Source organism: Indicator indicator, chromosome 7 (assembly GCF_027791375.1).
Source record: "Indicator indicator isolate 239-I01 chromosome 7, UM_Iind_1.1, whole genome shotgun sequence".
Lineage (NCBI taxonomy): Eukaryota > Metazoa > Chordata > Aves > Piciformes > Indicatoridae > Indicator > Indicator indicator.
Genome location: NC_072016.1, coordinates 10,266,889 through 10,294,642, shown reverse-complemented (window position 1 = coordinate 10,294,642; position 27,754 = coordinate 10,266,889). Strand labels below are relative to the sequence as shown.

The 27,754-nt window shown below is 36.4% G+C and overlaps 1 protein-coding gene across 1 annotated transcript in view; it reads left to right on the top strand.

Annotated features, from left to right (window-relative positions):
* Positions 1-765: 765 nt before the first annotated feature.
* Positions 766-27,754, top strand: part of SLK (STE20 like kinase) — a 45,099-nt gene continuing 18,110 nt past the window's right edge. The window contains exons 1-6 of the mRNA XM_054382182.1: positions 766-915; positions 20,826-20,990; positions 23,220-23,268; positions 23,986-24,135; positions 26,703-26,775; positions 26,994-27,188. Coding sequence (XP_054238157.1) covers positions 766-915; positions 20,826-20,990; positions 23,220-23,268; positions 23,986-24,135; positions 26,703-26,775; positions 26,994-27,188 — 782 coding nt within the window. The remainder of the gene's footprint in view (positions 916-20,825; positions 20,991-23,219; positions 23,269-23,985; positions 24,136-26,702; positions 26,776-26,993; positions 27,189-27,754) is intronic.

The window sequence follows — 27,754 nt, the reverse complement described above, 5'->3', positions numbered from 1 at the left end:
GTTCCGGGAGCGCGGGAAGAGAGGCGGAGTCATGGGGCGCGCGCACGCGCCGGTGGCGGGCGGAGGAGGAGGTGCCGTCCCGCCCCGCCCCGCAGGAAACGGTGCCGCCCGGGCCCCGCTCTGCGAGAGGGCGGGGGAGGGATCGTGAGAGGGATCGTGAGGGTAGCGTCGTGTTTCTCTATTCTGCTACCCCGGGACGCCGTCGGGCCCCGCTGCGTGAGGGCACAGGCCGGGAGTTAGGATTGGGACAGATCTCCTCCTTACGCCCGCCCCGTCCATCCGAGGCGAGAGCGCTTTCGGCGGACAGCGGGGTAGTCGCTCCCTCCTGCCCGGCGCGAAGCCGCTGTCCCCTTTCAACGGGAGCCAGGATCTCTTCATCGTCTCTCTTGAGACTGTGTCCTCTGCCCTGTCCGCCGCCGCCGAGCCGTCTGTCCCGAGGAGGGAGCCCGACACTTGTTGCTGACGCGATGGTCACCAACCCGGCCGAGTAGACAGGGACCGCCAAACCCTCCGCGGGAGGAGATCGCTGCGGCTGGTGTCGAGAGCCCGGCCCCTCTGGGGCTCCCGGGTGATCTCGGGGTGTTGTTTCCTGTCAACGTGTGGCGGTGACGGCGTGAGGACTTGCCTCGGCCCTCCAGGGGATCGCGCTCCCAGGACCGCCCGCCCCGGATGGTCACGGCGGGCTGAGGGGGCATCACCAGACGCCGCCCGCCCCCTCCCTCCTCCTGGTCGTCTCTAGGCTGGTCTCCCTCGGCAGGAACCAAAATGTCTTTCTTCAACTTTCGTAAGATCTTCAAGCTGGGTGGTGAGAAGAAGAAGAAACAATACGAGCACGTCAAGAGGGATTTGAACCCTGAGGAGTTCTGGGAAATTATAGGAGAGCTGGGAGATGGTGCTTTCGGTAAAGTGTTCAAGGTAAGGGCATGCGGGTTACTCAAATCACTAGTACTTATTGCTCGTAGCTTAAAACAAAGTGACTTGTAGTATTGCTTCTGAGTTCAGCTCTGTATAAAGCTCGCCTGTCTGTAAGCTCTGCCACCTTGGGATCTGTGGTAAGCATCAGGTTTCCAGAGAACTTCGCCAGGCAGGTAAGCGCTGCACCCACCTGCTGCCCTGCGAGAAGGGACGTGTCCGAGTTCCCGTGGTGTGTCTGTTGGAGAGCAGAGCGTGTGATCCAGACGCCTCTTGTCCACAGAGCCTCATGAAACTAAAGATAGAAAAGACTTATTAGGTCATTGTCCCGCCTTCTGCTCCACCCTGCCCGTTGCTGAATCGTTTGCTTCTGTATTTTGTTATTTTGGGCTCGCCTACAGTATGGCTTCTAACCTTACAAAGACTCTATTTTCTTAGGTGTGGAGGTCATACTTCCTTTTGGTAAAGTTTTTGTGTGGAAGGAAGTCCGTGAAGAGTAAAATTGACTTGTGTGCCTCGTGCATAGCTGGTAGGGCCAAGCTCACGTCTCATTTGATGGTCATTCTATCTTCTTTCATGTAGAGTTGAATTAAATACTTGTGTTATCTTGGCTTTCTTTATGTGGCAGATTTTCTATGATGGATCTCCTAGCTCCTCTCAGTTGTTTAATCCTTAAATCTTAAGTGTACTGGTACAAGTAGTGTTTTTAAGGATGCTTATCTATAATCTAACAAAGTCGAGTACAGCGGCATAGATAAAATACTGCTAGTGCTTGACAAGACTGTAGCTTTCAAAAATATCTTTAGCTGTTTTTCCAGTTTACAAAAGGACATTAGTGCACCTCATTTGGGTTAGAGATACTGTGGAAAAAACATCATGGAGGATAAGCATGAGAGAATTGGGGAACTGACATGAACTGAGACTCTGAAGCAGGTTCTTGAGACTACAAAAAAAAAAAAAACAGTATGAAAAAGAATAGCATTTACAGTCTTTCTTAGAGCTATTTCAGTCAAGAAACAACTATATTTAGAGTACTGCGTTTGAGAGCTTATGAAATCTGGGTGCTGATGAAACCAGTCATATTTTCGGTAGAAATTGTTTTAGATTTTATTGTACTGTGGTGTTACATGTTTATAAACTTGAGCAGAAGTGCCACAGTTAGCTCAGAATGCTGGGTAGGGTTTTCTCACCCAAGGAATTTGTGTCAATGTTCTATTTTAAGATCATGTAGTTTATTTTTATGTTGGTGTAATATGTAGTCTAGGTGGTGGACGGTTAGAGATTTTTTTGATTAAAATGACAGGGAAATATGTCTGAAGTTCCTGTATTGTAAAGCTTTGTGACTAAAAAACCCTAATGTTGTCTCTAACAGCGTTTGCAGAGTATTAAAGTTTTTCTTTAAACTTCATAGTGAGGTTTTGTTTCCCTGTTTGTGAATATAATGCTCTGTCCTGTAGAGATGACTCGGGAAGCCTCAGAGAAACAATACTAAATGCATTCTCCTCCTCTCCCACATGCATTTCCCCTCCCATCCCCAAATCTCTTCTCACTTCATGTTTATCTATAGGCATGTCTGTATTAGTAATAGTCTGAACGGGAAGGTGTCTGAACAAGACAACTGGTAAATTTTTGCATTTCAGTGTACTTTGCGTACAACAGCAGGTATTTTTCCAGTTGACTGTGATTTTTCACTTTGAGATTAATTTCTGTACTTGAAGTGACAGTGTTAACTGTTGAAGTGGAATTTTTCAAAATTAAATCCTATTTTAAAAACTCTACTAGTCAGAATTACACTGGTAAACTTGATGAACGTAGCCCATGTGAAGATTGAAGCGTGGCACACATGAAGTAAAGAATAAAAAATCCTGTTGTGTGAATTATTTTGTTTCCGTCTAGTTTGAGGAGGAGTATTTCACAGGTACTAACAGTGCTTGAGTTCCTGCATTGGAGCCCATTTGGCAAGGAACTGTTTGGTGGCAAGGGTGTGTTTGGTTCTTCTTCCTTGGATATATACCTCACATGAGAATACCACACCAATAGCCACTCAATATTTTCTCAAATTTTGCAATACAAACTATAAACTAGAACAAAACTGTCAATGTTTAAAGACTCTAAGTAATGTGTGGGAGGGTTTTAGGTTTTAATTTTGCTTCTGTGGTGTTTTTTCTCATTTTGTGGGTTTGTTTTTCAGTGAACACCCTACTGTCAGTTATGTTTGCCAAAACTACATTTGCCTCTGTTTAAGATTCTAGTAGTCAGTGTGTGACAGAGTTTTGGCATATGTTATCTGGCAATTCCATTTTATCATATAAGCCTTAATATGCTTTAGACTTCTAATAAAAAATAGGTTAGATTGGTTACTTGCTGTGATTTCCTGTGGAGAAGTATTAGATTTAGCTGTTAAATTAATCTTCTGGACAAAGTATAATCTCAAGAGCAACTCTCGAATGCGTCTGACAGTGCTATAAAACCTGGTCGGTAAATTAGTTAGATAAAAATGCTATATTCAGTGATAGCTAGTTTTGTATACAGAAGTCTTAAGGGTACTGAAAACTTGTGATTCACTCCCCCTCTTAATACAAGGGTCTTGCTTATTTTTTTAGTAACTTAAGCAAATTACTAGAAGAGCTTATTTCCTTTGAAGCTGTGCTAGTTCTCTAAAGCTTTCTTAGCTCTGACTATTCTTACATTTGTGGTCACTAGGTAATGTTTAGAAATACTCTGTTTCTAAGCTTTTCAACTGCTGTTGTGAGTCTCTTCTGATCAGAGGAGCAATGTAACTGCAGATCATCAATGGCAAAGGTTTGTGGCTTTATAGGACTTTGCATTCTATCCCTTTTCAGTCTCTTTTAAGACACCACTTTGAGGCTCTTGGGGTTTTTTTGTCTGTTTGTTTTTGTTTTTTTTTCCTTGGCTAATGAGTAATGGTGTCGTTTTCTATCCTTTTTCAATTTAGAGACCCTTGCAGTACTTCAGTATCAGGTGCTGGCCCTTGTAAAGAGAATTTCAAGGATGCTGAAGATAGACTTTTTTTTCCAGTCTCCTTTAATTGCTTTTCATGAGTTGTTTAGAGTAAGTGAGTGGACTGCCTGGGTTCTGACAGCTACTGGAGAAGCATAGTATTAGCATTGGAAGCTGATTTCAACTTTGAAGTTTGGCAGTTAGATCGCATACTACACTTGGTTTGTTTCTTTGTGTGGTTTTCGTTTTTGTTTTTAAACAAAGCAGAACAAACCGCCCCCCCAAAACAAAAACACAGAAGCAATGAAAAAACAAAAGAGAGTTTGACATGGCTCTTAATTTGATCCGGTTAAGTCCTCTGAAGAATCAGAGGACTCGGTGTTAAAACTGCAATCGGTTTGCTTTAGAAATCAGTTATGTTATTATACCATGTTACTTTATTGTGTGTCATATTGCCCTATTGTGTCACTATCAGTTCAGTGCAAATAGTTGACATTGCTTTAAGATAAATGAGTATAAGGAAGTGTTAAAGACTTGCATCAGCCTTAAGCTACTTTCCAAATTCCCAGAAGTTAACGTTCACATGAGGTAAAAAGAGACTTTTAAAATGCCTAATGTGTCCTGTGTTTTTTTGCTGCTGAAGTTCACGATAGAGAATTTTTCTAATATAGATGCACATAACTAATTAAAATGCAGATCTCTTCCTAACTTAACCTTTTGAATGAGATAAAGTGCTGGGACTATATTTCAGTAAGATTTGCCAGCCTTTTTTTTTGATAGTAAGAACAAGAGCACTTACAATGCAGAAAGGTGTTTTTCTAGTATTTAGATGGTGTCATCCCTGCACCCTTCACCAGAGGGTAGTCCTCCAAGGAACCCATGTTTTTGGCCATCATTATGATAATTATGGGTATCATCTGTCCAAGTACACTAATTTTAAGTCTTCTATGGGAACAGATTTTATAATTGTAGAATAGACATGGCAGTATACAGCTGGGTTAAAAAGCCTATTTGCTTTTTCTATGGGTTCAGAGAAGAAGTGTTGTGGAAGCTGATAGCCATAATCGTGGTGAACAGCATTACTCGAATGCATTATCTTCTCAAAATTACAAGGACATTAACTATTCAAATGTACTTGTATTTGCACTAGTAGCCAATATAAACTCATCTTGGGCTAATGATAGTGAATTTGTGATAACAGTCTGTACTGAAGTCCAATAAACCAATGATGCTGCTTCTAACATTTAGGTTAAGCTTTTGTGTCTGTATTTAAAACAATCTTAACCTGTGATATACCTATATGACTTCAAGTAGAGCTTGGCATTGCCTTAATGTCTTCTACAAAAGGTGGAAGCAAATACAATTTTAAAATAGTGATTTAACAAGACTAGATCAATTAAATAATTCAGTGATAGTGCACTCTTAAGTCCTTTTAATGATAAAATAAGAACTGACCATTGGTGACTGCAAAGGAGTACTTTTTGTGTACCACTAACATTGTAACTTATTTTCTAATCCTAGAAAATACTTTAATTACTCTGACCTGAAAATCCCGGCAGAGCTAGGAGAATCTATATTTCCTAGCTTCTGTGGTCTCACGGCACATTGCTCCAAATCATTGTTCCAGTTGGATATTGCAACTTGAAGTTATTTTAATGATACTACTGTATCGTGATACTTGCTATGGTAGGTAATTTTGTATCTGTATCTAGGAATAAATTTTGACCACTTAATATCTGAAGCACAGCTAGGCTGGTTTTGGTCTGCTTTTCATCTTTTGACTTACCTGGTGTCTCTAGTTCTTCTTTAGAATAATTTGATTGAATTTGCATCAGAACTTGAACATTCCCTGTGGAAGGATGTTTCTTGAGTTTGTCTTGTTTCAGTTTGTCTGAAATCTTGTACTTTTGGTAATAAATGGAAAATGAATTCACATTTGAAAATGTCCAGTCAAATACTGTGTTTCACAAGCCTGAAGTTTCATTTCATGTGTGACTGTGCTATAAGCTTGGACCTGGAAAGAAAAAGCAGGGGGAAATGTCATAAACAGAATTTGAATGCCAAATAATAAATCAGTGCAAAACTTTTGGCAACTTTAAATCATATACTATATATATTTTGTTGTAATCTGTTTAATTCATAACTGACTGAGTTGACCTCTAATTAAAATGGACCAGTGAAATAGTAGTTATCCTCAGGAGATTTGAATTAATAATATTCACTTGCTTTGTTTAGCCATGGAGGCATTAGTAGCTAGTTGATTCACTCTCAAGAGACTGATGTATAACATATCAATGTTCAATCTTAAATATTTAGTCTAAGTAAAATAGAAATAAATCTTTACCTAAATCTTGCTAAGAACAGTAATTTTTGTAAAAGTAGCATGGGTGTTTTAAGTGTACTCTCTATGGTCTAGATGACAAACTATGTGCACCATTCATAGAAATGAATGATTTTAGTCTTGCTGATCAACTTGGTGAGATGCTCTATAATGTTATCTTTATTTTCACACCATTGGAGTTTTATGATGTTGAAAATACCAGATAAGGAAAAGGCAGTATCACTATCTTAAATCCTAGGAAAGATATCAAGGGGAAAGCTTTACTGAGCACTTTTGACCTAGCTAAGTTTTCTGAGGAAATGGGCAATTGCAAGAATATCATTATGAGATAATTTTCTTGGTTTAAATGCATGTTTGCAGAAGGTAATATGTTCTTTCTACCTTTTCTGTAGCAAGGAAATATTGTAAAGATTTTTAAAAGTATAGCACGTTTCATGTCTCATTTGACGTCTTTAAGTCACTTGGCTTAAAATCAGCATCACAAAACTTATGAGTAATGTAATGTCTGTTGCCTTCAGAATTGGAACTGCAGACGTGTTCATGGAGAATAAATGCTCATGATCAGTCCTTGGTAAGGCAGTCATCTTTTCCAAGGTGTGAGCTCAGTTCTATAAACTGTTTAAAACACTGAGTAAATAGGAAACCATTATTTGATTTTATTTAGCTATGTTTATAAAAGTTCCTAATTTTTTCATGTTACTTGATAGTTCATATTTCTTAGCTAACTATTTCTGTATGTGCTTGGACTGTTAGTTTCTTGTCTGGAGAGTAAAACTGGATTTCAGGCATAAGCTAAATGTGACAGTTTAATGTTGTCAAATAGACTGCAGAACAAAGCTTCTTTAAATGTCCTAACTTGGTGAAATAACTCTTTGTATTGAAGTCAGATGCAGCCTATTATATTAAACAATCCTGATATAGGAGATAAAACAATGTTGTGATACTGTTTGTTGGGTTTTGTTTTTTTTAAAAAAAAAATTGGTTAAACCTTTTGTGCTTAATTTTTTTTTGGCAGGGAAGTAGTCCTCCAGTAATACAATCCTCCGAGCAGTAATACATGCTATTGTTGCGCAGCAGTAGTTCACAAGTTTCACTTGATGGTGGCTCAAATTCTGGTTGTGACCAGTCCACAAACAATATTGAAGAAATACTTTGTTTGGTTCGGATTTCAAATGCCACAGTCACCCAGTTTGGGATTTTTTTTTTTTTTAATTGAATGCAATTACAAATAGGCCTTACATATTTTGTGAGCCATGACCCATGTTTTGAGAATCTGCTAACATTATAAACGTCATTCTCCTTCAGTGACAGCTGTGACTGTGTAAAAGAGGCAGCATGTAATTAAGACTCTGCTCTGAAATCTTAAATGCATTCCTTGAGATCTCAGTGCAGGAAATCTTCTATGGGTACTTTTTTTGTCTTTGCATCTTTGTGCTTCCCCAATAAGCTTTAATTAGATTATGCACAGAATTGACAAATTCATAGTCTCACCTCTTTTGCCTGTTATCTTACAGTATCTGCCAAATTACTCAAATACAATGCTTGTGCTATCTTTTAATTCTATACTGCTTGGATTGTTCCAGTTTTAAATGCTGAGTGATGGAATAGCTATGAAATTTGCAGTTAGAAAACAAATCAGATGCATTAACAGCACAGTGTTCAAAAAAAAGAATGTTGTATTACAATTTTTCTCCAAACTCATGTAAAATACATACTCTAATTAATTTTTAATGGCTTTATAACATGATTATAGTATGGAATGCTTGAAATAAATTTTTAGCTGTCAAATATGTCACAAATATGTCTTGTGGAAAAACTTTTTTTTTTTCCAGGTAGGTATCAGAATTTTTTTTTTTAAGAGGGAAAGAAGACCTAATTCTTGCAGAATATGTTTGAAGAATGACAGCTAATGAAAATTAACTAAATAATATCCAATAAAAGCTGATAGTCTATCTCAAACCGCTCTGCAACAGTACTCATATGTTGACAAAAAACTAAGACTTTTCAATGGGCATTTAAATTTTCTGTTGAATGTGCTCTACAGTCATGATGCAAATCAACTAAAGGACGTGCTGCAGCGGAAGGATGTGCAGAAAAAAAATCACAATAAAATGGTAATGGAAGATTCTTCACATATTTAATGAACCTACATAAACCATCTATTTTGACTTAGGAGGATATATTCTTTCTTTAAGCAGTTCTAAATGCTTGTAAAAGCAAGTTACGATATTTAAGTTACAAATTTTTCTTGTTTATTTTTGCTCTCTGGTTTGCAGTATTCTGTGGGAGTGCATTTGTTTATATACAGAGGTTCATGTAAAAGAACTAAGCTTGACTGCTGATATGAAAGCTAAGAGAAATACACCAACTTTTTACCCTTTATGTAGCCATGTTTGCATTTTAGAGACATTTTCTATTTAGGTAATTACCTGTAGCCTACAGCAAGAAATTGCTCAAGCATAGATTCATGCTTGACTCAAGTTACACACAAAATCTGGCTTTAAGAAGATATCCAATTATCTGAAGCATGCTATTCTATGATATTATTTTTGGCAAGGAATATGAAGAAGTAAAAATGTAGGATCATACTACAATAGACAAATCCATTTATTGATCAGCATTTAAAATTTGCTAAAACTATTCTTACTACAGAGGACTAAGTGACTGTAACCTTAAAGTGTCACTCTTAAAAATTAATGTTAGTTGCTTGAGAAAATCTGAAACTGAGGGAGGCCACAACAAATGAAAGAACTTTCATTATTTTCAGGAAGAATTGTTCTGAAGTTTCATTAATACAGTTATTCAAAATGGGTGGCTGAAAGGGCAACTGTAGGCTACCAAAGTTTTGGGGGGAACTGTTACCCTAAAATTTAAGTTGTGCCTGCATCAAAATTGTTTTACTTTATGTATGAAAGCCATGGTGAATCCCCATGTTAAGGCAGAATGGGGTTTGAATCCATCTAGCTTGATAATGAATTGGAGAAGGCTGTCCCTTTACTTGAGATCATCAACTGGCATTTTAGATCTGAGGCTTTCTCATTTAAGGACAACTTTAAAGGACTGGATTCTGTCTTTAGAAATGTTTAGTTATAACCATGATTTAGGAAACAGTGTTCTGAGGGAAGTTACTGTAACTTTGTTAATGATAAAGTAATAACTTGGCAAGACTTTTTGCACTGGAGTTTATTCTTTCTTTATCCTGTAGATAAAGCTTTTCTCTAGCACATGTCTGGATTTCACAGTATAGAAGAGTTAATAGTTTGTAATCAGAAGGCAGTAAAGCCTTAATGGAAAAATGTCAATTGAGGGTTTACTGCAACATGCTAATTCTTGCTGAGGCATTCATCTCCTTCACAACCTTTGTCTGAATCAGGCTTTTTTCAATTCATGTGCTGCCTTTTTTTTATGTTGCGAAGTTCAGTCATGTTCCTGCCCCACCTTCAGCTTTTCCTGTTTGAATAGAAGAGGCCCAACCATTTTAGTCTGCTTTTTATAAGGCAACTGCTTGACCCTTTAATGATTTTAATGGTCTTTCTCTCATTGTCTTACTTGCTCAATTTCTGCAGATGCCACAGGTCTTTAAGTTCACCGTTCAGGCAAACTGTTCTGTTCTTCAGAGCTGAGTCTGTGTAAGTACATTACACTGTGAAAACTCCAAACTGTCATCATGGCTTGGTAATATGGTCAGAAGAGTTTGAACAGAGATTATCTCCAAAACATGGGTACTCTTAGAGTTAAGCCAAGCATTTTACTTTTTCACCACTCTAGCTACTTTTTACTGCTAGTGGAGATGCACTCACTGTGTTTTTAAGTAACCTGAAAGAAGGAGGCACTGTCAGCTATTTTTTATCCCTCTGGGATAGGAAGCATGAGAGCTTAAGGGTCACCATAGAAGCAAGAATGCTATCTAGTATTTCCTTATTGACTGACAGGGATAGCTGGAGTACTTGAAAATTCCTCTTTGCTTTTGTCTCTACCAAGAACTTTAAGCTGTCTCTCGGCAGCAGACTTAGATGTTGTGGTCAGCTTAATAACCCTAGAAGTTTTGGTAATTCAGCATGTTACTCCCTTCCAACCTAATCCATTCTGTGATTGTGTTACACTTAAATAAAACCCAAGGATCTCACACCTCCCCTAGCATTTAAAATTGAAATATAAAAATGAGCTACTGTATAGACGTGTTAACTGCCCTATTTTTGATGCCCCTTTCAATGTTCTTGTCACCTCTTTCATCTTTAGTGGCCCTGCATGGGACCTTGCCAATGCAATATGAAGAAGACTCTTTTGAATCTCTGAAAAGCACTAAGCCATTCTGGAACTGTGCTACTAAGTGAATCAGTCAATAACACATCTTCTCAAAGTGGTGCATTTCAATAGCGTTAATAAGTACAGAAGCGATTTTTGAATGAGTGGGTGGGTCTTTACCAGGAGTCTTTCCCACAACATGCAAGTCAATGCAGCCAGAGTTTGGCAATGTATTCCCATTCCCACCTCCTTCCTTGTGACAGGTCTTGTGCTTGCCAACCCCATGATGATCTGCTTCAAGGAGCTAAGCCACCTAAAAGCTGATTGTACATGTAATCTTCTTGGCTCGCAGACCGGCGCATGGGAGAGCCAGACAAGTGACAGTGCCAATGTAAGGGGGAAAATGACAGAACGGTTTCTGCATTGGCCTAAACAGCTATAAAAGGGAAGCATCAGGGTGACATATTGATATTCTGAAGTTGTTAAGGTTTATCAGATAAATGCATTTTGTCAGGACAAAAGAAAAAAATAGATGTACTTCTGTTGCAAAACCAATCTGCTATTAGCAACAGTATTTATAAAAAGGCAGCTTTGCTAAATGCCGCTGTTGGTATTGTTACCTACCAGTAGTTCTTGGCATCTCTTAACACCCATGCTAGAACAATTTTGTTATGTAGACATACCTTTACCTGGAAATTTAGTAAAAGCCTATGCTCCCAGTTCTGTTTCAGGTGGTGATTCTTTTCTCTAATTTAGGTATGTTACATAACTGCTAGAAAGGAATGAAAATTTTATAAGGCTTCATATTGGGAACTGAATTTACCCATATGAGGAAAGCACAGAAACTGAATTGCATTTCAGAGTGAGCAGAGAGTTTTGAAGCGGCTTAGATGATTTTTCCAAAAATAATGGCATTTTGCATTCCCCCTCACTGTACAAATACACAACAAAAGATAGCCCTCTGCTTCAAAAAACCTTCACTCTCATAAGAGAATAAAAAATAAACATGAGAGAAAAAGAGTAGTAGGAGAGGGGAAGTCTTGTCAAAGAGAAAACTACTTCCTTTCTAACAGCCATGGTGGTACATCCTCATTGCTGCCACTTCTTGGGAACATGAGCAAAATAAAGCTTTTGTAATTCCATTAAAAATAGCATTGCCACACTATTAAGAGACAAGAATAGTACTTCCTCCGTAGCATCTTGTGTGTTTAACTGTTTGCAGTGTTTTAATGCTATCATCTTACTCAGCAGTTCTGTCAGAGGAAGAGCATTGTTCCCATGTGGCTTGAAAATCTTACTGATAGAAGCTCACAAGTTCATTAGTTGCAAAAGTCTGAATAAATGACCTGTTTTCCCTTTGCATATTTAGTGGATCAAACTCTGCAAAGTAATATAGCAAACAGCCAGTGGGGGGAAAAAACCCAAACAAAAAACAACCAATAAAAACTACTGTATTTATCAGCATGCTTGTAAATTAAAATGTCTTTTGAAATTGAGTGATTAACAATAGAATTGGCATTCATAGAGTTTTTCAGAGTAGTCAGTTTTCTTAATTGTGTAGTCATTTAAATTCACCGATTAAAAAATTCAACAAACCAAAGAGTTAATCTGAAGCAGCAGCATGTTCCACTACTGTGCTGAATATGAATGAAGTTTACTTACAGAACCCAGGATGCTATTTTTGTGGCTGTAGAATAGCTGATTTTTAAGGAATGCCAAATGTTTATTCTGATGGCTCTTCTTCGTCTCTTGAGATGTCATATTTGCAGCACAAAAACAGCCAGGTCATCTTAATCAGGATGTGCAGCAACCTTTTTAACTTGCATGTCACAAGATTTTGCTTTGTTATCATGAGATGGTTTGTAGCTTTAGGGTCATTACTTATGACTCAAGAAAACAGAAATCACAGACTCTACAAGCATTAAATAGTGTGCATCATCATAATAAATTTTGTAATTAATAAAGTTCATTGTATAACTGAGTTGAAAATAACTTGTTTGTGTTATAGAGAGCCAAAAGACACTGGCTTAGCTGTATTGATTTCTTTCTTCTTGTTCCCAGCTTTGCAGTTGGTTTCTGTTAGCTTGTTTTAAAGTTATGTACAGAAGGAAGCAATGACTCTAGAGTGCTAAACTTCCCATTCTTTTTAAAAATATGAATACCATGAAGAGGTTCTGAATTGATTTCTGTAACCAATTTTATTAAAAAAACAGGGTTGATGTTGTACAGGGCTTTTTTATGAGAGCTATCAAAAATTACTTCCTTTTTGTTACTTCACAAATAGGGGAAGTTTTATCTTAAGAGACTAGAGCATGCATGAAGCAACAGAATATATGCTTTGATAGTTTTGCAAGAGTTGTTGCCAGTTTTGATGTGGTATTGATGTAGTCTCGTTTCATTTCCCACTCTTACAGCTGCATCTTTTTGTAAAATACTGAACTTTAGACTGCCTATATAGTTTTTCCCCTTGAAATATTTTCCACTTGAAATATATGGAGTATATGTCACTTATTGTTCATTTTAGCAGACAAAGAACAAAATGGGTTGATAATGCTTCATCTTGTTTCATTTAATCTTTCCTCTCTGGCTATTTATCTGTGCTCATTGCAAGTCCTGAATATGGTTCACATTGCAGTATCAAATTATACAGAACCTTTTTCTAAGCTGCCTATTGTTTTGATCTAGGAAGATGTATGCTCTTTAAATGACAGTTAAGTTACATCTATTATATTGCATCATTTTCTACAAAAATACATAAAATAAGTTGTCTTAGTAGAGGTCTTTAAATGTCTTCTTTCTGCTAGATGAAATTTAGAGCTTTTAATAATATTCTTTACTTTTTTTGACAGTATAGTTTTTTCACTTTAATGGCTGTGCCACATTTCATTTCTATGACTGTGTAGCTTCCCTAGTAACATGTCAGAAGGCTTTTGTTGAAGAGTTCTTAAAGTCCAAAGAAGTTGTCATTTTTCCATATTTGTTATTTTGTTGACTTGTTCATTTACAGTTTGGCAAGACAATTTTCTATGCTCAAGTCAGATGCCTTTTGCCTTTTTTTGTTGTTATTTTGTTAAACGTAAATAGCAGCACTGGGTCAGCAAGCAGCTGTAACCATCTCACATCTGAGCTGGCTAAAGGCTGTGAGCAAAGGAGATCCCAATTTTGGTTTGTGAACTAACTCCAAGGAACAGGGTAAGGAGGAACTGTGGGTTGACCCAGCCGCTGTATTTAAAAACAGAAAAACAAACAAAACATCCAAAACAAAAAGCAAACCAACAAAACAAACAAAAAGAGTGTTCCAAGTTGATACATGTACTCCTGTGTATATACACTATGTAGTCTGTAAAGTGCCAGTAGACAAAATGACTCAGTGCTGCATGAAGCCAAAACTCTCTGTGGTGTATCTGTTTGCAGGAAGTTACAGTTAGGCCTTCTCCCTGGGAAAAGATGTTAGCAGGTCTGGCTCTCTGAGCTCAAGTGAACTAAAGCATTGTTACAGGTGCTAAATGATTAGGGGCCAGGTTATAGCATAGAATCCTCTCAGGTAAAAGCATCAGAGTTTTCTTAAGTTGTATGTTCAAACAAATAATGAAATTATCAAGAGCAAATAATAGAATTCTCAACTCTCAACCTGGCAACATGGTAATTTTCTGAAAAATCGACAGTCTGGAGGCAGCTTCAACTCTGGCTTGTGGGTTGTCTTGGAAGTCATTCCAATGAACAGATAGAATTATCATTTGTTGTGTGATTAAAAATTATTTCTTGGAATCATTACTATTTGATGTAAACTAGAATAAAGGTGTATTTGTTGCTGGAATAAAGACTTAAGATGTAGTGACTGAAATAAACTTAGATATCAATAAACACTAATCATTATCTATTTGGTGGTTTGGTGTTTTTTTTCCTGATGACACAGGATGGAATAAATAGCTAGAATGTCTGTGATCCATGATGCAGATATGCTGGGCTACTGTTTTTCCTGGGAAGCTGCAAGTCATTTGGGGGCTGACATTATCTCCATAAAATGGAGAAAGCCTCTGCCAGTAACTGTTAGTGTCTTCTGCAGATGAAAGATACTGGCAAAGCAGCTTAGCAATACAAGAATAAATCTTAATTTGTCACACTTCCCCTGTCTCGAATCTCAGAGTTGATTCTTTCTAATGCAGAATAGTGGTTTCTAATGCTGTTTTTGCAAGTATTATATACAGTTACTGTAACTGAATGTAGGAACAAAATGCCAGTTCTAGGCACCTACACCTCTGACACCACTTAATGTTTTAATTCTGAATGTTTTCCCAATATTGGCATCTGGTTTTCTCTGTTGGTTTTATGTGAGCTATCACACAACAAGAGAAGGGAAAATAAGAATGTGTTATTATAAAACAGCACAACATATTTTGAGATTTTCTTGCCAGTGTTTAGCAGGGTTTGGGGTTTCAGTTATTCTGCACATATTTGCCAGTTCAGCCCTGGTACTTTTCAAATATGCACATAAACATTCCTTTTGATTTCAGTGACACAATGCGTGAATCAGGATGGGAACTCTGCTTAGCTAGTATACAAAATACCACAGAATTAATGCAAATGTGTGAAGGGAATTGTGAGGTTAAACATGAAAATTACATTCCATACCACTCCCAGAAATAACTTGTGGTATCCTCAGCAAAATAACTGTGGAGGAAGCAGAGGAACCACCATGAGTATGAAGTACAAGGATAATGTTAAAAGAGTGAAGTTGCCATGGAAACTGCTCCAAAACCAGTGTAGCCACAAAGGCAGCACCAGACCGCAGTATCATAAAGATGAGCTTCAGTAGTCTGGGTTGAAGACTTTGTTAGTAATAGTATTTGCTTGTGGGAAATGGAGGCACTTTATCTACATTTCTATTTCAGTATTTTTATCCTGGCATTAAACACTTTTTAAGTGGAATAAACTGCACAATAGGTAGTATGATACGTTGTGCAGGCAGGAATGATTTTGGGCTGATAGTCTGTAGCTTAAAGGATGTATTATTTTCATTGTTGGATACTATGCTTTCATTATCTTCTGAATAGGTCTTTCATAACAATCACTTCAATGAGTTTTAACAGTTAGAACTGAAGTTACTCAGTTTTATTTCCTTGGACCAACCATAGTTATAATTAAAAAAAAAAATAAATTCTATACAGGATTTTTTTTTTTATTATTACTACATTTTCAAACATTGTGCAGTGACGACTGGTGCAAAATTGCATAGCTTCCTTGAAATGGCTCATCATAATTTCCAGAAATCTGCAGAGGCTGCTATCCCCTTTGTTGTCTTAACTTGTGATTTATTGTAAAAACTGTGGTTTAATATTGCAGAGGTAGCTATTTGCTACTGAATTCAGACTGGTACTTTTAATTGCATATATTGACATTTGATGTTAGAATTAATGCTTCTTTTATCTAAAAGTAGTTGTTTGGTCTTGTTTTTTTTTTTTTTTTTCCTACAGTTCACTAATAAAGAACATCTTTACATGTTTTGAAAAGACTCTTGAAGAGCTGATACTGGTCAATTATGCAGTTGTGGGTGTTTTGGGTTTTTTTTATTATTTTGTTTGTTTGGGGTTTTGGCTGGTTGGTTGGTTTGCGGTTATGGTTGGTTGGGTTTTTTGTTTTGTTTTATTTCCAAATGGACAGGAAAATACAGTAAATTTATGAAAATCAAAATCCAGTGTAGTTTTTCTAGTAGGCTACACTATTTCTTGCAGATTTCTTTGATCAGGGTGTTAAAATCTGAAATTATTGTAATTTCTCTTTCCTTATGGTTTGTTTACGAAAGCCTGAGATCCATCGCTTTCTGATAGCTCTCAGAAATACTCTTGCCTTTGTATTGTACAGGGACAGTTTTTCAGAACTGATTACTGGGGCATCATCAGAAGGCGTTTATGGAGGTGGATCTGACAATGTGAGATTTATACAAAAGTGTAAAGAACAAACCAACATCAACAAAAGGCCAACAGAAAATAAAAATGTGCAGAACCACCTTTGTCACGCACGTGTTTTTCTCATGTTGGCAACCTTTATGATCTACCATTATGAGTACAGTTTTGTTTAGAAGAATGAGTCATAAGGGAAAAGCTTCTTAATTGATTTGTTTTGCTGCTGCAGAATATGTGGTGTGGTTATATAACATCTCAAAAAAAGATCAGGCATCAGGAAGAAAGGTGATGAACAATTTTCCATCTTGTATCTCAGCTTTGTTTCCGCTTCAATGGTAGATTAAGGATGTATTTAACTTTTTTCAGGTGCAAATAGTGTTTGTTTTTTAGATAATCTACATGCTGTGTTGCAGGAGAAGGGCTTCACAGTTGTGAAGGAAACATTTGCTGGTGATAGGAAACTGAAACAGCTCCTCTCAACCAAGGCTGAAACTTCATATTGGTCACCTAAAGATGAAAGACTAGGAGTTATCTCTGAGCTGTAATCCTATTACTCAGGAACAGTGGCTCTGCTTTCCCTGCTGTCCATAGCTGGGAATATGCAACAACTTGGCTGAGTGCCCGGACAGTGAACCTGCCTTTTAATATTCTGCCTTTTAATATCAGTCTCTTTGCAAAGCTTCTGGCTCTGGAACTTCTTTCTTCCTTGTCTCCACATAAGGCAGGATTGAAGAATAACCATTGAAGATGCCAGTTTGGATTTCATAGGATAGGACTGAAGCTTAAATCACCTGTCATGGAAGCAGAATCAAATGTATTTAAGAACATAAACAAAAATAACCTGAATTGCTAGTTGAGAGCTGAAATACAGGAAGAAACTGCTGGGCTGCTGTTAGAGGACGTATTTTGAAAGTGCAGAACCTCTGACTAACATGAATGGTTATTTGACATTAAATGTTCATGTACCCAAATGCAAAATGAGTCTATGCAAATCAAGACTGCATCTACACAAACATTTTTTTTTTAATCCTGCTGTGACCTTTGGAGAGTGCTATGTGACTGAAGAAAGACTTCAGCCAAAGTCTAGAAAAAACAAACAGGCCCTCACAAAGCTGTAAGTGTTTTTTTTTGCCTCTTAATCAAGAGGCCATTTTTTGGCCCATACAATGCAGTGCTACATAAATCTTATGCACAAACAGTAAAATCCTTTCCTACCCAGTTCAAAGGAGCTTGTTTCTTAGGTAGGCACTTCTTACAACAATTCACATAGATGGGTGTTTATTGCAAAGTACATCATGAGGTGGAAATTAATAATGTCTTATTCAGAAATAACTTCTAAAATAATGTTTAAAATAGATAATTTTTTTCAGGTGTAACTTTCTGTATATATAGGGTTATCAAACACTGAAATAGGCTCCCCAGAGGGGTGGTTGAATCTCCATCCCTGGAGGTGTTTGAAAGAGGCATAGCTGTGGTGCTAAAAGACATGGTTTAGCACCAAACTTGGAAGAGTTAGATAGTGGTTGGGCTTGATGACCTTAAAGGTCTTTTCCAACCAAAACAATTCTATGATTCTATATTTAAAATGTTTTATCAGTCCTCATAAATACCCAGTGGATACATGGTGATTCTAAAACTTTTTTTCATTTAAAAACTGGGGGAGAAGTCTGGATCTAGACCCACAAAATTTTACTATCCCAAGTCAGAACAAAGGCGAGCATTTGTTTTGTTTATAATTTTTAAGATGCTCGTAAAGATAATCATACTGTCTTCTGTTTTTTAATGAGGTGTTTTAATAGAGCTACCCTAAGGAGGAAATAAAAGAAACTTATTCAAAGCAGATTTCTAGTTACTTCAAGCAAAAGGATCTGGAAAAAATCAAAATACAAAATAGTCTGTCAGTAGAAAAAATGCAATAGTGTATACATGCTGGAAAATTCCTGGCATGTCATCATGCATGCTCATCTGCCAGTGCCCCTCTCTCCTCTCTCGCAAAGGTGAAACCTAATCTGAAAACAGTGGCATCTGTTATTGTTACCTGATGTAGAAGTTTTAAATTGTCATATTTAAGCAAAATATTGTTACCATTCTATAGATTACATGCCAATCTCTGTAAACATTTTTAATTTTTTTTTTCCGAGTATCCTTGTAAACTATAGTGGAAAGTGTGTGGCCATGCACATTTCAAAAAATAGTAATATTAATATTTGAGTTCTTTAGAAAGGGGCTTTAACAACCATTTTTTCTGCAGATGTAAAGCTGCCAAGTCTAATTCTATTTGTGGATTCAGGCATCTGTTTCACTTTCCATGTTAAATTTACAGTGTAGCTCTAGAATAGGAAGGTTGGTCTTTCATTCTGACTATGAAGCATGAAACCAAAACAAATGATGTTTGCATTATTAAGTAGATCTCTTTATTATTAGAATATGTGCTGGAAAACTTTGCAGTATTTTGTTTTTTAATAATGTTATACAGATCTCTGTCGTTAAAAACGAGAAGGCAGATACTGAAGTTGAAAAGATTGGTTTGTTTTTGTTTTGGAAAGAATATTGAGATAAAAATCAGTGTTAAAGAAAGCCTTTACCCTGAGCATATGACGAATCAGCTATGCTTATAAGTATGTTTTGTTGTTATTGAATGATATCTTAAATGTTTGTCTTTAAATATTTCATTCTCTTTTGCCACATTGAGAGAATTGTTTACAGCTGTGAAAATAACAATATTTAGGCTTTGGAACTAAGTCTTAAAAGTTCTTGCTGTCTGATACCAGATTTTTTTCTGATAGTAGTATAATGGGATTAGCTGACAAAACCCGGGTTTGGAAATTCTTGCTGTTACCCTGTCCTCGTTTCATCTCAACTAGGTTTGGGGCCAAGACACCCCATGTGATAGCCACACCAGCAGAGTCAGAATAAACCAACTACCTTGTGTTGCTTCACATAAAGCCTTAGAATTGCCCCTGCAGGGTTTTGCCTTTTCCTGCTTTGGAAAGAGCCTATGTCATTTAATTTTATTTGAATGTCAGGAGTGAAATGGAGTAAATCCAGGCCTTTTCTTAATGGTTTTGCATAAAATTGGTGAAGTAAGCTTCATTTTTCATTTGCTCAGAGGCAAAAAAATAACCACTGGAAACACCTTGACAAACTAGTGGTTTATGCTCTGGAGACATTGAAAACCTGCCTGGACACTTCCCTGCATGACCTACTGTAGGTGATTCTGTTCTGGCAGGAGGATTGAACTAGATGATCTTTCAAGGTCCCTAGCAGTCCCTAACATTCTGTGATAGCTTGTGAAAATACACCTTCTTGTTTAAAGTTTACTAAATTCCAGGTTATAGTATTCCTTCAAATGTAGCTTGCAAGACAACTATTAGAAAGTGTGTATGACTTTGTGTTTAGTATTTGCTTATACATATTCCTCCAGATATTAAAAAATAAAAATCTCACCTGTCCTAGTTTTCCTAAATTTGTTTCTCTGCATCATTCAGTGAAGAAGTATTTACAGCAGTCACTTTAATTGTTTGTGACGTGTTATGTTTTAAAAAAGCCAAAGAATATTTAAATACATAGCAGAACTGTTTGGGGGTTTTTTTTGGTGGTTGGTTGGTTGATTGGTTTGGGGTTGTTTTATCGTTTTGGGTTGGTTTTGTGTTTTGGTTTTGTGTGTGTGTGTTTGTGTTTTGGTTTGGTTTTTTTCTTTTCCTTAGGCATCCATTGTCTCCTTTTGCTTTTCAAATAACAATCGTGCTTGTTCTCCAGTTGACTTTATCACTACCGCAGTTCTAGCTCCCTACTCTTTAGGTGTGCAATAATAAAGTAGAGGTTGGCAGCGTTTTCAGCATGACCAGCTTCAATGAGTAGCCATCTGTGGAAGTCTTCCTAGACTTGTGAGCAAAGAGAGTAAAATGCCCACACAAATTACCAAGGGCTCAGCAGCTTTTACATGAGAGCTTGGATACAGTCCCTAGCTGAAGAAGAGCATAACCTACTGATTGCTGGTAGAGGATCTGGTTTTCTGTGTGGCTTTATGACAGCTGTGCTGCCACATTGTGGGGCGTGTCACAAGGGCAAAAACTTGAAGTCAGAAGTGAGGGGGTGGAGGCTACATTGTATTTTTTGCCAGGTATTAATAGATATTTTTTTGAGGTGTACAAAATAGTAGCAACTCTTAAGCTATTGACTGTATGATGGTTTAATGACTGTGATGAGAATTAAGTATTTTTATATTCCTGCCTCTCACTGTTTCTTGACAATGAGAAAAGTTATTAATCTCCTTTTCTGCTGGATCTTACTGAGTCTTTAAAATGCAGGTGTTCTCTTTTTGTAGAAAGGCAAACTAAAGACAGGAAAATAGTACAGAACTGTCAAGAGGAGGAGTTTTGTTATTTTATTGTTTGTTTTTTCTGGAGACAGTTGTCTGGTGAAACTTGCATTTATGTTTGCTATGACTTTTTCTTTTATAGGCTCAGAACAAGGAAACAAAAGTACTGGCTGCTGCAAAGGTGATTGATACTAAATCAGAGGAAGAACTTGAGGATTACATGGTTGAGATTGATATTTTAGCATCTTGTGATCATCCTAATATTGTTAAACTCCTAGATGCTTTTTACTATGAAAATAATCTGTGGGTAAGTAATTTTTCTTCTCTAAATGATTTTACTTATTTCAAAACATTATTGAAATAACATTTTTTTCGTGACTTTAGTAAAATATCATTTATCAATCACATTTCTTCTGGGTTGTTACTTTTGGGGTAACCATTCAGTTTAAAAACTAATCTGTAAATTGTGAGTACGACTTCCAAGAAATCATCACCGCAAAGTAGATCTACACTGAGTCTTTTGGTAGGAGTTTGAATCTGAAATTGGGAAATTTGCAATTCATTTTGGTGTATGGAGACAGTTCTTAGTGCTTATTTGTAGCAGCAGGGCTCAGATTTTAATTACATTAATAAAAATTGGGGTGAAATTCAGAATCCACAGCTGAAAAATAAATAATGTGCTGAAAAGATTAGCCTCTGAAGTATGTATTTTAGGTATGTGTGAATTCATTAATACTCCCAGTTAGGACCATAATTAATTTACTTAAACCCAAGATACTTGTACATTGGCATACATACAGCACTCTTCTGTGCACTGAACAGCTTTATCTATGAAAGTACAATTTTTCTTCCAATGCAATATTAATAAATGCTTTGTGAATGGTACAAAGAATACATTTTTTAAAATTATAAACTCTTCTTTTAAAATTATACCTAAAACAAATAAAAGATAACTTCCTTGGAAATCTTGGACGTATGCTATATCCTTTCAGCATGAAAAAAATGGAAGTATAATACCATGTTTCTTGGTGCAGAATAATTTTGATCAGCTTTGTGAAAACTTTGATGTGAGCACAGCATAAAATGATACTGTATAAAACAGTGGAAGGTCAGCATGGAAGCAAGTTTGCATAGAGGCAGAATATGAAACTGAGTGGATAGGCTTCATTGGCAGAGTAAACATAGAAGAGGAGTAAATAGTTTGAGAATAAAATTGCAGTTATGTACTCACAGAAATTCGTAGGCACAAAAGCAACAAAAGGAAAGCTATAAGGATGTGGTAAGCAAACAGAATTTAGTGGAAGAGAAAGAAGAATGGTAGTCAGACATAAGATACACATTTGCTTTCCAGTTTTAGGAACACAGTTTCTTTACCAAAGAAACCTTTGTCAGATTGTCAGATCAAACAGCAAATTTTATAGAAAGAAATTCTTTGTTTACCTTTTCTCACGTGCTGCTTACTTGGCAGTAGATGTGTAGAAGCATGTAAATGGAATAATGGTCTCAAGGATTTACAAAGAGTTGCATTATTTAATACACTTGTTAATACCATTGTTGTGAAGCTTAATTAAAGTAGTAATATGAAGTAATATGTAACATAAGTGGTGTATATATAAGTGTTGTGATACAAGGTATAATTTGAGGTTTCCTGTTTTGTGGGCAGTTAATATCTGATGTTTAAAATAACTCTAACAGAAAAAAAAAATATATTATTTCTCAGAATACTGACTATTGAGATTCTGACAAGAAATACTCTTTATTTGTCAGACTGAAAATTGTAATTACGTGGTTAAAGTTTAAATTAAAGAAGAAAAAACATGTAAGGAAGAGTGAGCTGTGTTAATATGACCTTTCCTCTTTATTGCTATCCTCATTCCTTTTGTCTACCCTCTTTCTCTTGTGTGTGTTCTTTTTGTCCTACATGTCAGCATAGTTTGTGCCCCAAAATAGTTGCAGTTTATTTTTGTTTCAGATGGAAACTGAGAACTGGAGATGGAGTTGTTCTTGTATTATTAGATTCTGGGTTAAATGGTCAAAATTTAATTTAGACATCTGAATTTCGTAATTTTCTGTAACTTTTAAGAGTGTATTTCCCTATCTTCATCTCATCTCAAACAACACAGGAGCTAACATCTGTTACTAGAAAATCATGTCACTCTTATGCTTGGACTTTTCAGTCAAGAGATTAGAATATAGAAATACATCTTAATAATCAAGAAATGAGTTTGAAGGGATTATGTAAATCACATTACAATGAGTCAGATTCAAGCTGACTGTTTTATGAATTTTATTGTGCAGTTTTATATCTGGATTAAAACCTTTGGGGATCTCCAAGCACATTTCAAATAATTTGCTTGAGCAACAGAGCTCTACTTTTAGCTGGGTAACAGTACCAATATTTTGCAGAGGATAGTGAAATAATTTGTTAAAGCCCAATAGTTTGAAGCTGTGGTCTCCTAGTGAACCATTTAAACAATGGTTCAGTTCATCAGAACTATTTAACTTGTAATTTGTATATTCTTCTGTTTACATACAGATCCTGATCGAATTTTGTGCAGGTGGAGCAGTAGATGCAGTCATGTTGGGTAAATAAGTTGTTTCAAATAACAAATGTAGTAACATCTTAAAATTATATATTGTAAGACTTGTTTCACATGTATGTTGTTTTGAAATGCAAATATTTATGTAATTTGTGTGCTGTGTGTGTTGAATGCTGAGGGGTTAAATTAGCATTTACAGCTATATCTATGGACGTTATAATTTCACAAGTTAGAGTCATTTTCTCTCATTCTTAAAGTGTTTATTTTCTTTTCAAAACACATTTTTATCTTGATTCTGTAAGTGAACATGATGAGTTCAATGCTTATGAAGCTCTCTTTTTATAATCTCTATGAGCCCTCATTCTTCCCCTCCCCCTGCCAAATTACATCGTGATAATTTTTTATATAAACTCAATCTTAATGTTAGATTTTTTCTGTGCTTATTCCTCAGATTAGATAAATACTAATGCCAGTAAGTAAAGCATTTCTTTAACGTGTCTGTGTGCCACAAAAAAGAACCAATCTCTAAGCTATATAGCTTTTTCACAGTGCAGATAGGTAGGTATACATAGTTATAATGAGGGGAAGGCTTGGGTACAACGGATGAAATTTTTATTGAAAAGAACTAATAGTTTAAGATAGAAGTTTTTCTGACATGTGACATTCAGAATCTGTCAGGTTAATGAATTTTCACATATACTTCTATACTGATTCCTATTAACACAAAAATGTTGTGTTTATTTCCGTCTCTTCCTCTTGTAGAGCTTGAAAGGCCATTAACAGAGCCACAGATCAAAGTGGTGTGCAGGCAGACACTGGAAGCATTGAACTACTTGCATGAAAATAAGATCATCCACAGAGATCTAAAAGCTGGCAATATTCTTTTCACGTTAGACGGAGACATTAAACTAGGTAAGCGTGTTGCATATAAAGGTCTTTCCCAAAACTTTGCATAATCTTCTAATTGTCTTTTCCTTAGGCTGTAGTTTGGCAGGGTTCAGTATTTATTCATTTAAATATGAATCTAACAATGAGAGCTTTTTTAGATGCAAGTGGTTTCCTACCATGAAGAAAGGAAAGACAAACAAACAAAAGCTCAAGTAAACATCCTAACCGTACTTGGCACGTCTTCCAGACTCCAAAGGCAGCAGGCGTGGGAGTCATATCATCAATATCTGTACCAGTTTGCACAAAGTCAGATACTGGTCCTACTCTTTCTTAGTATAAACTTCTTATTTTTACTTATCTTTGCTGCGGTACCATCAGAACTTTGAAGTTTTTAGTTTAGAAAATGAACATCTTTCACTACCACCAAAACCCAGTACCTAGTAGTGTTGTTTCTTCCGTTATTGAGAGAGTAAGAATAATCTTAATTACTCACCTTAGTTTATCCATGCATTTTTAATTGTTCATTACACTGAAATTATGACAGAACAGTCTACAAGAAAGTTAACACTAGCTTACTCTTGTTGGTTCCAAATTTTTTATCTGAATTTAATCAGTCATCCACATTTTGCCTCTGATATGATAGGGAATCCATGAAGATTCCTCCATGAAGAACTGACGAAGGACTGCTAGTAGTGAATAGCATCCCTTCGTTCAGCCAGGAAAAGATAGGAATTGTCTGGATCCGCTTTGTTCAGTGCTTTGTCAGGGACAAATGCGTATTAAGCTGTCAGCCTTTTCGATGGCTTTACCAGTGTCAAAGTTCCATGACACAGCAGCTTGCATTCAGGGTTCTCTTTCTCTACAAATTTTGTTTGATTGGTTGTACTTCTATGGATGCAAATTACACAGAAGGTAAAGGTAAGGAGAATCAGAAGATCACAGTGACAAGGGCTCTAAATTCCCAGCCGTGCTACAGAGTTTCTTTTTAAATGTGAACAAGACAAATCCACAAATATATCTTCTGCCTAACTCATCTTGATCACAGGGTCTCTGCAAGGTGTAGTGCCTAATCTCTGTTAAGAATATGTAAGGACCTGCTTTGCTACATCGATCAATTAAGTTTATCTTTGCCTTTTGCATGGATTCTCTTGCACAAGATCCTTCCTTGTACAAGTAATACTTGCACATGCCTTTCTCTTAATGTGTGAAGTATGGATTAACTTCACTGTTCTGGCTTTTCTTGGAAGCCTGAAGATTTAGTGATGGACTCAGTATCACAGGCCTTAGTTATAAATGTAATAGAAGCACTGTATCAGTTTCTTAGTACTACTGTGAAAGAAATCGTTGCAAGACTCTGGTGGTCAGAGAGAGAATCATTTGTTTCTATTAACTTTATTTGCCTCACATGACCTGGCTCCTCCTCATACAGACTGGAACTATTTTAGGATGTTGTCAGGCTTAGCTGATGTACAGAACTGTGCAGGCTGCCAAGACGCTACTTCCAGTTCAGGCAACAGGGAGATTTCTTCCACACATACATTTTGTGATGTATTCAGCTTGCTAATTAAATCTTCTTTGAAAAGGATTGCTTTACTTTTGGAAAGTGTACAGCATCCCTTGAAAGGGCATTTTACTCCTTTTGAACTATTTGTGTTTTGATTCTGTTGCACACAGAAATGGATGATTCCTTGTTACAAGTATGTGAACAGCAAATAAATTTCCTTCATTGACTACTTTTTTTTCTGGTTAAGGGTTTGAGTTTTATTATTCCAATATCTGTAGTCCTTCAGATTTTCAGATGTTGCATTTGAACAAGTAGCTCTTGTAGTCTTTTTATACCACAGAACAAAATTAGGCTTCTCAAGCATTGAGCCTATCAAGTATTTTGTACAGATTAAATATGGCAACATAAGGGTGTTTTGTCTCTTTGCTCTAATCTCTACATCTTCATTAAGAAAGTTACATCTCTAATAAACATGTAACTTATTTAAATTATTATCTACATTATTTTAGTGGCTTTTTTTTTTCCTAAGTGAGAAATGCAGTGCTTTATAGGCAGGTAATATTAATTGCAAAGATAAAGTTGATTTAAGGTTGGATGTTACATCAGAGGTGCATATGCAAGCTTTCAGGTATTTAATATAAAGTGAAAAGTCATGTGGAAAGAAACTCATCAGATAAAAAGAAGATGTAGATTTATGAGAATTTGAATCCTGAAACTAAAACTTGAATGAATTATTGAATTAAAAGAGAGCTAATGCCATGTCTGAGGAAGACAACCTTCACAGGCTCAAGAAATTAGTTTCTAATTAAAATAACTTAACCCACTTATTCCTCCAGTAAATAAATGCATTGCTCATGTCCCACAGCTCAGCAATCACATGGCATTTTAGCAATGGAGCATAACATTTAGTCAGCATCCTTTATTAAAAATGCTGTAGAGCCTTGTCAGAGCACAAATATTTTTATCTCACTTTGAAGTTTTAATACTGTAGAATGTTTATTCTGGAACATTTAACATTTTAAAAGACAGTTGTAAAATTTAATGTTTTCCACCACCCAGTTAATAGCATTTTACTGTTTGCTTTAAGCGGATTTTGGAGTATCAGCTAAAAACACAAGAACAATACAAAGAAGAGATTCTTTTATTGGTACACCATATTGGTAAGTGCACAGTTTTGCTGACTTTTTAGTATGAACTAATGTGTTAATATTACCTTTGTTGTTAATATTACAGGCTTGATACCATACCATGTAAATCTATTAAATGAGAGTAAAATGTGCTTCTTAAAACGCTTCAGTAAATTCAGCTATTTAAAACCTTTTTCAGAACAGATATAAAGTGCATTTGCTAATCTGTTATTTCATTATTCTCTTTGCAGGATGGCTCCAGAAGTAGTGATGTGTGAGACCTCTAAAGACAGGCCTTATGATTACAAGGCAGATATTTGGTCTCTTGGCATTACTTTAATAGAAATGGCTCAAATAGAGCCACCTCATCATGAGTTAAATCCTATGCGTGTGCTTCTGAAAATAGCTAAATCTGATCCACCTACGTTAGCACAGCCTTCAAAGTGGTCAGTATTTTATTTACAGCTTTCCCACCCCTCTTTGTAGATTTTGTGTGTCAGGCATGACAAGTTGTATATTTGCTAAACTGAGTTCACGGGCATAGATATACAAAATTTTATGGGACTACCTATAAAATCAAAGTACATGTTCTATAGACATTTGTTTCTCCATGTATACATGCACATACATATCTCTTTGTGTAATTGGGACTATGTATGGTCTTCTTGTCACAATTCTGTATACTTTTATACTGAAATATTTTGCAGATTTTGCTTCAAACATATGCAAAATAGCTTTTCACAAATGCAGTAAAAGATACAATGGTCACCTGAAAATCATTTGAAAGGAGACTGAAGTATTTTTATACTAAGAAAACAGTTTTTAAAAGCTATTACTGTTTGGTCATCTTTATGTGATTCAGTCAGTGATAAAACAGATGTGTTACAAATCCAGAGCCAAAAGTAAACTCTTCTATTAATGGGCAAATATTTTAAAGATTGTATTTGTTCCACATGGGTCATTCCTGTACTCTCTTGGTGGTTTTCTAAGTCAGTGGAAGAACCTAGACTTG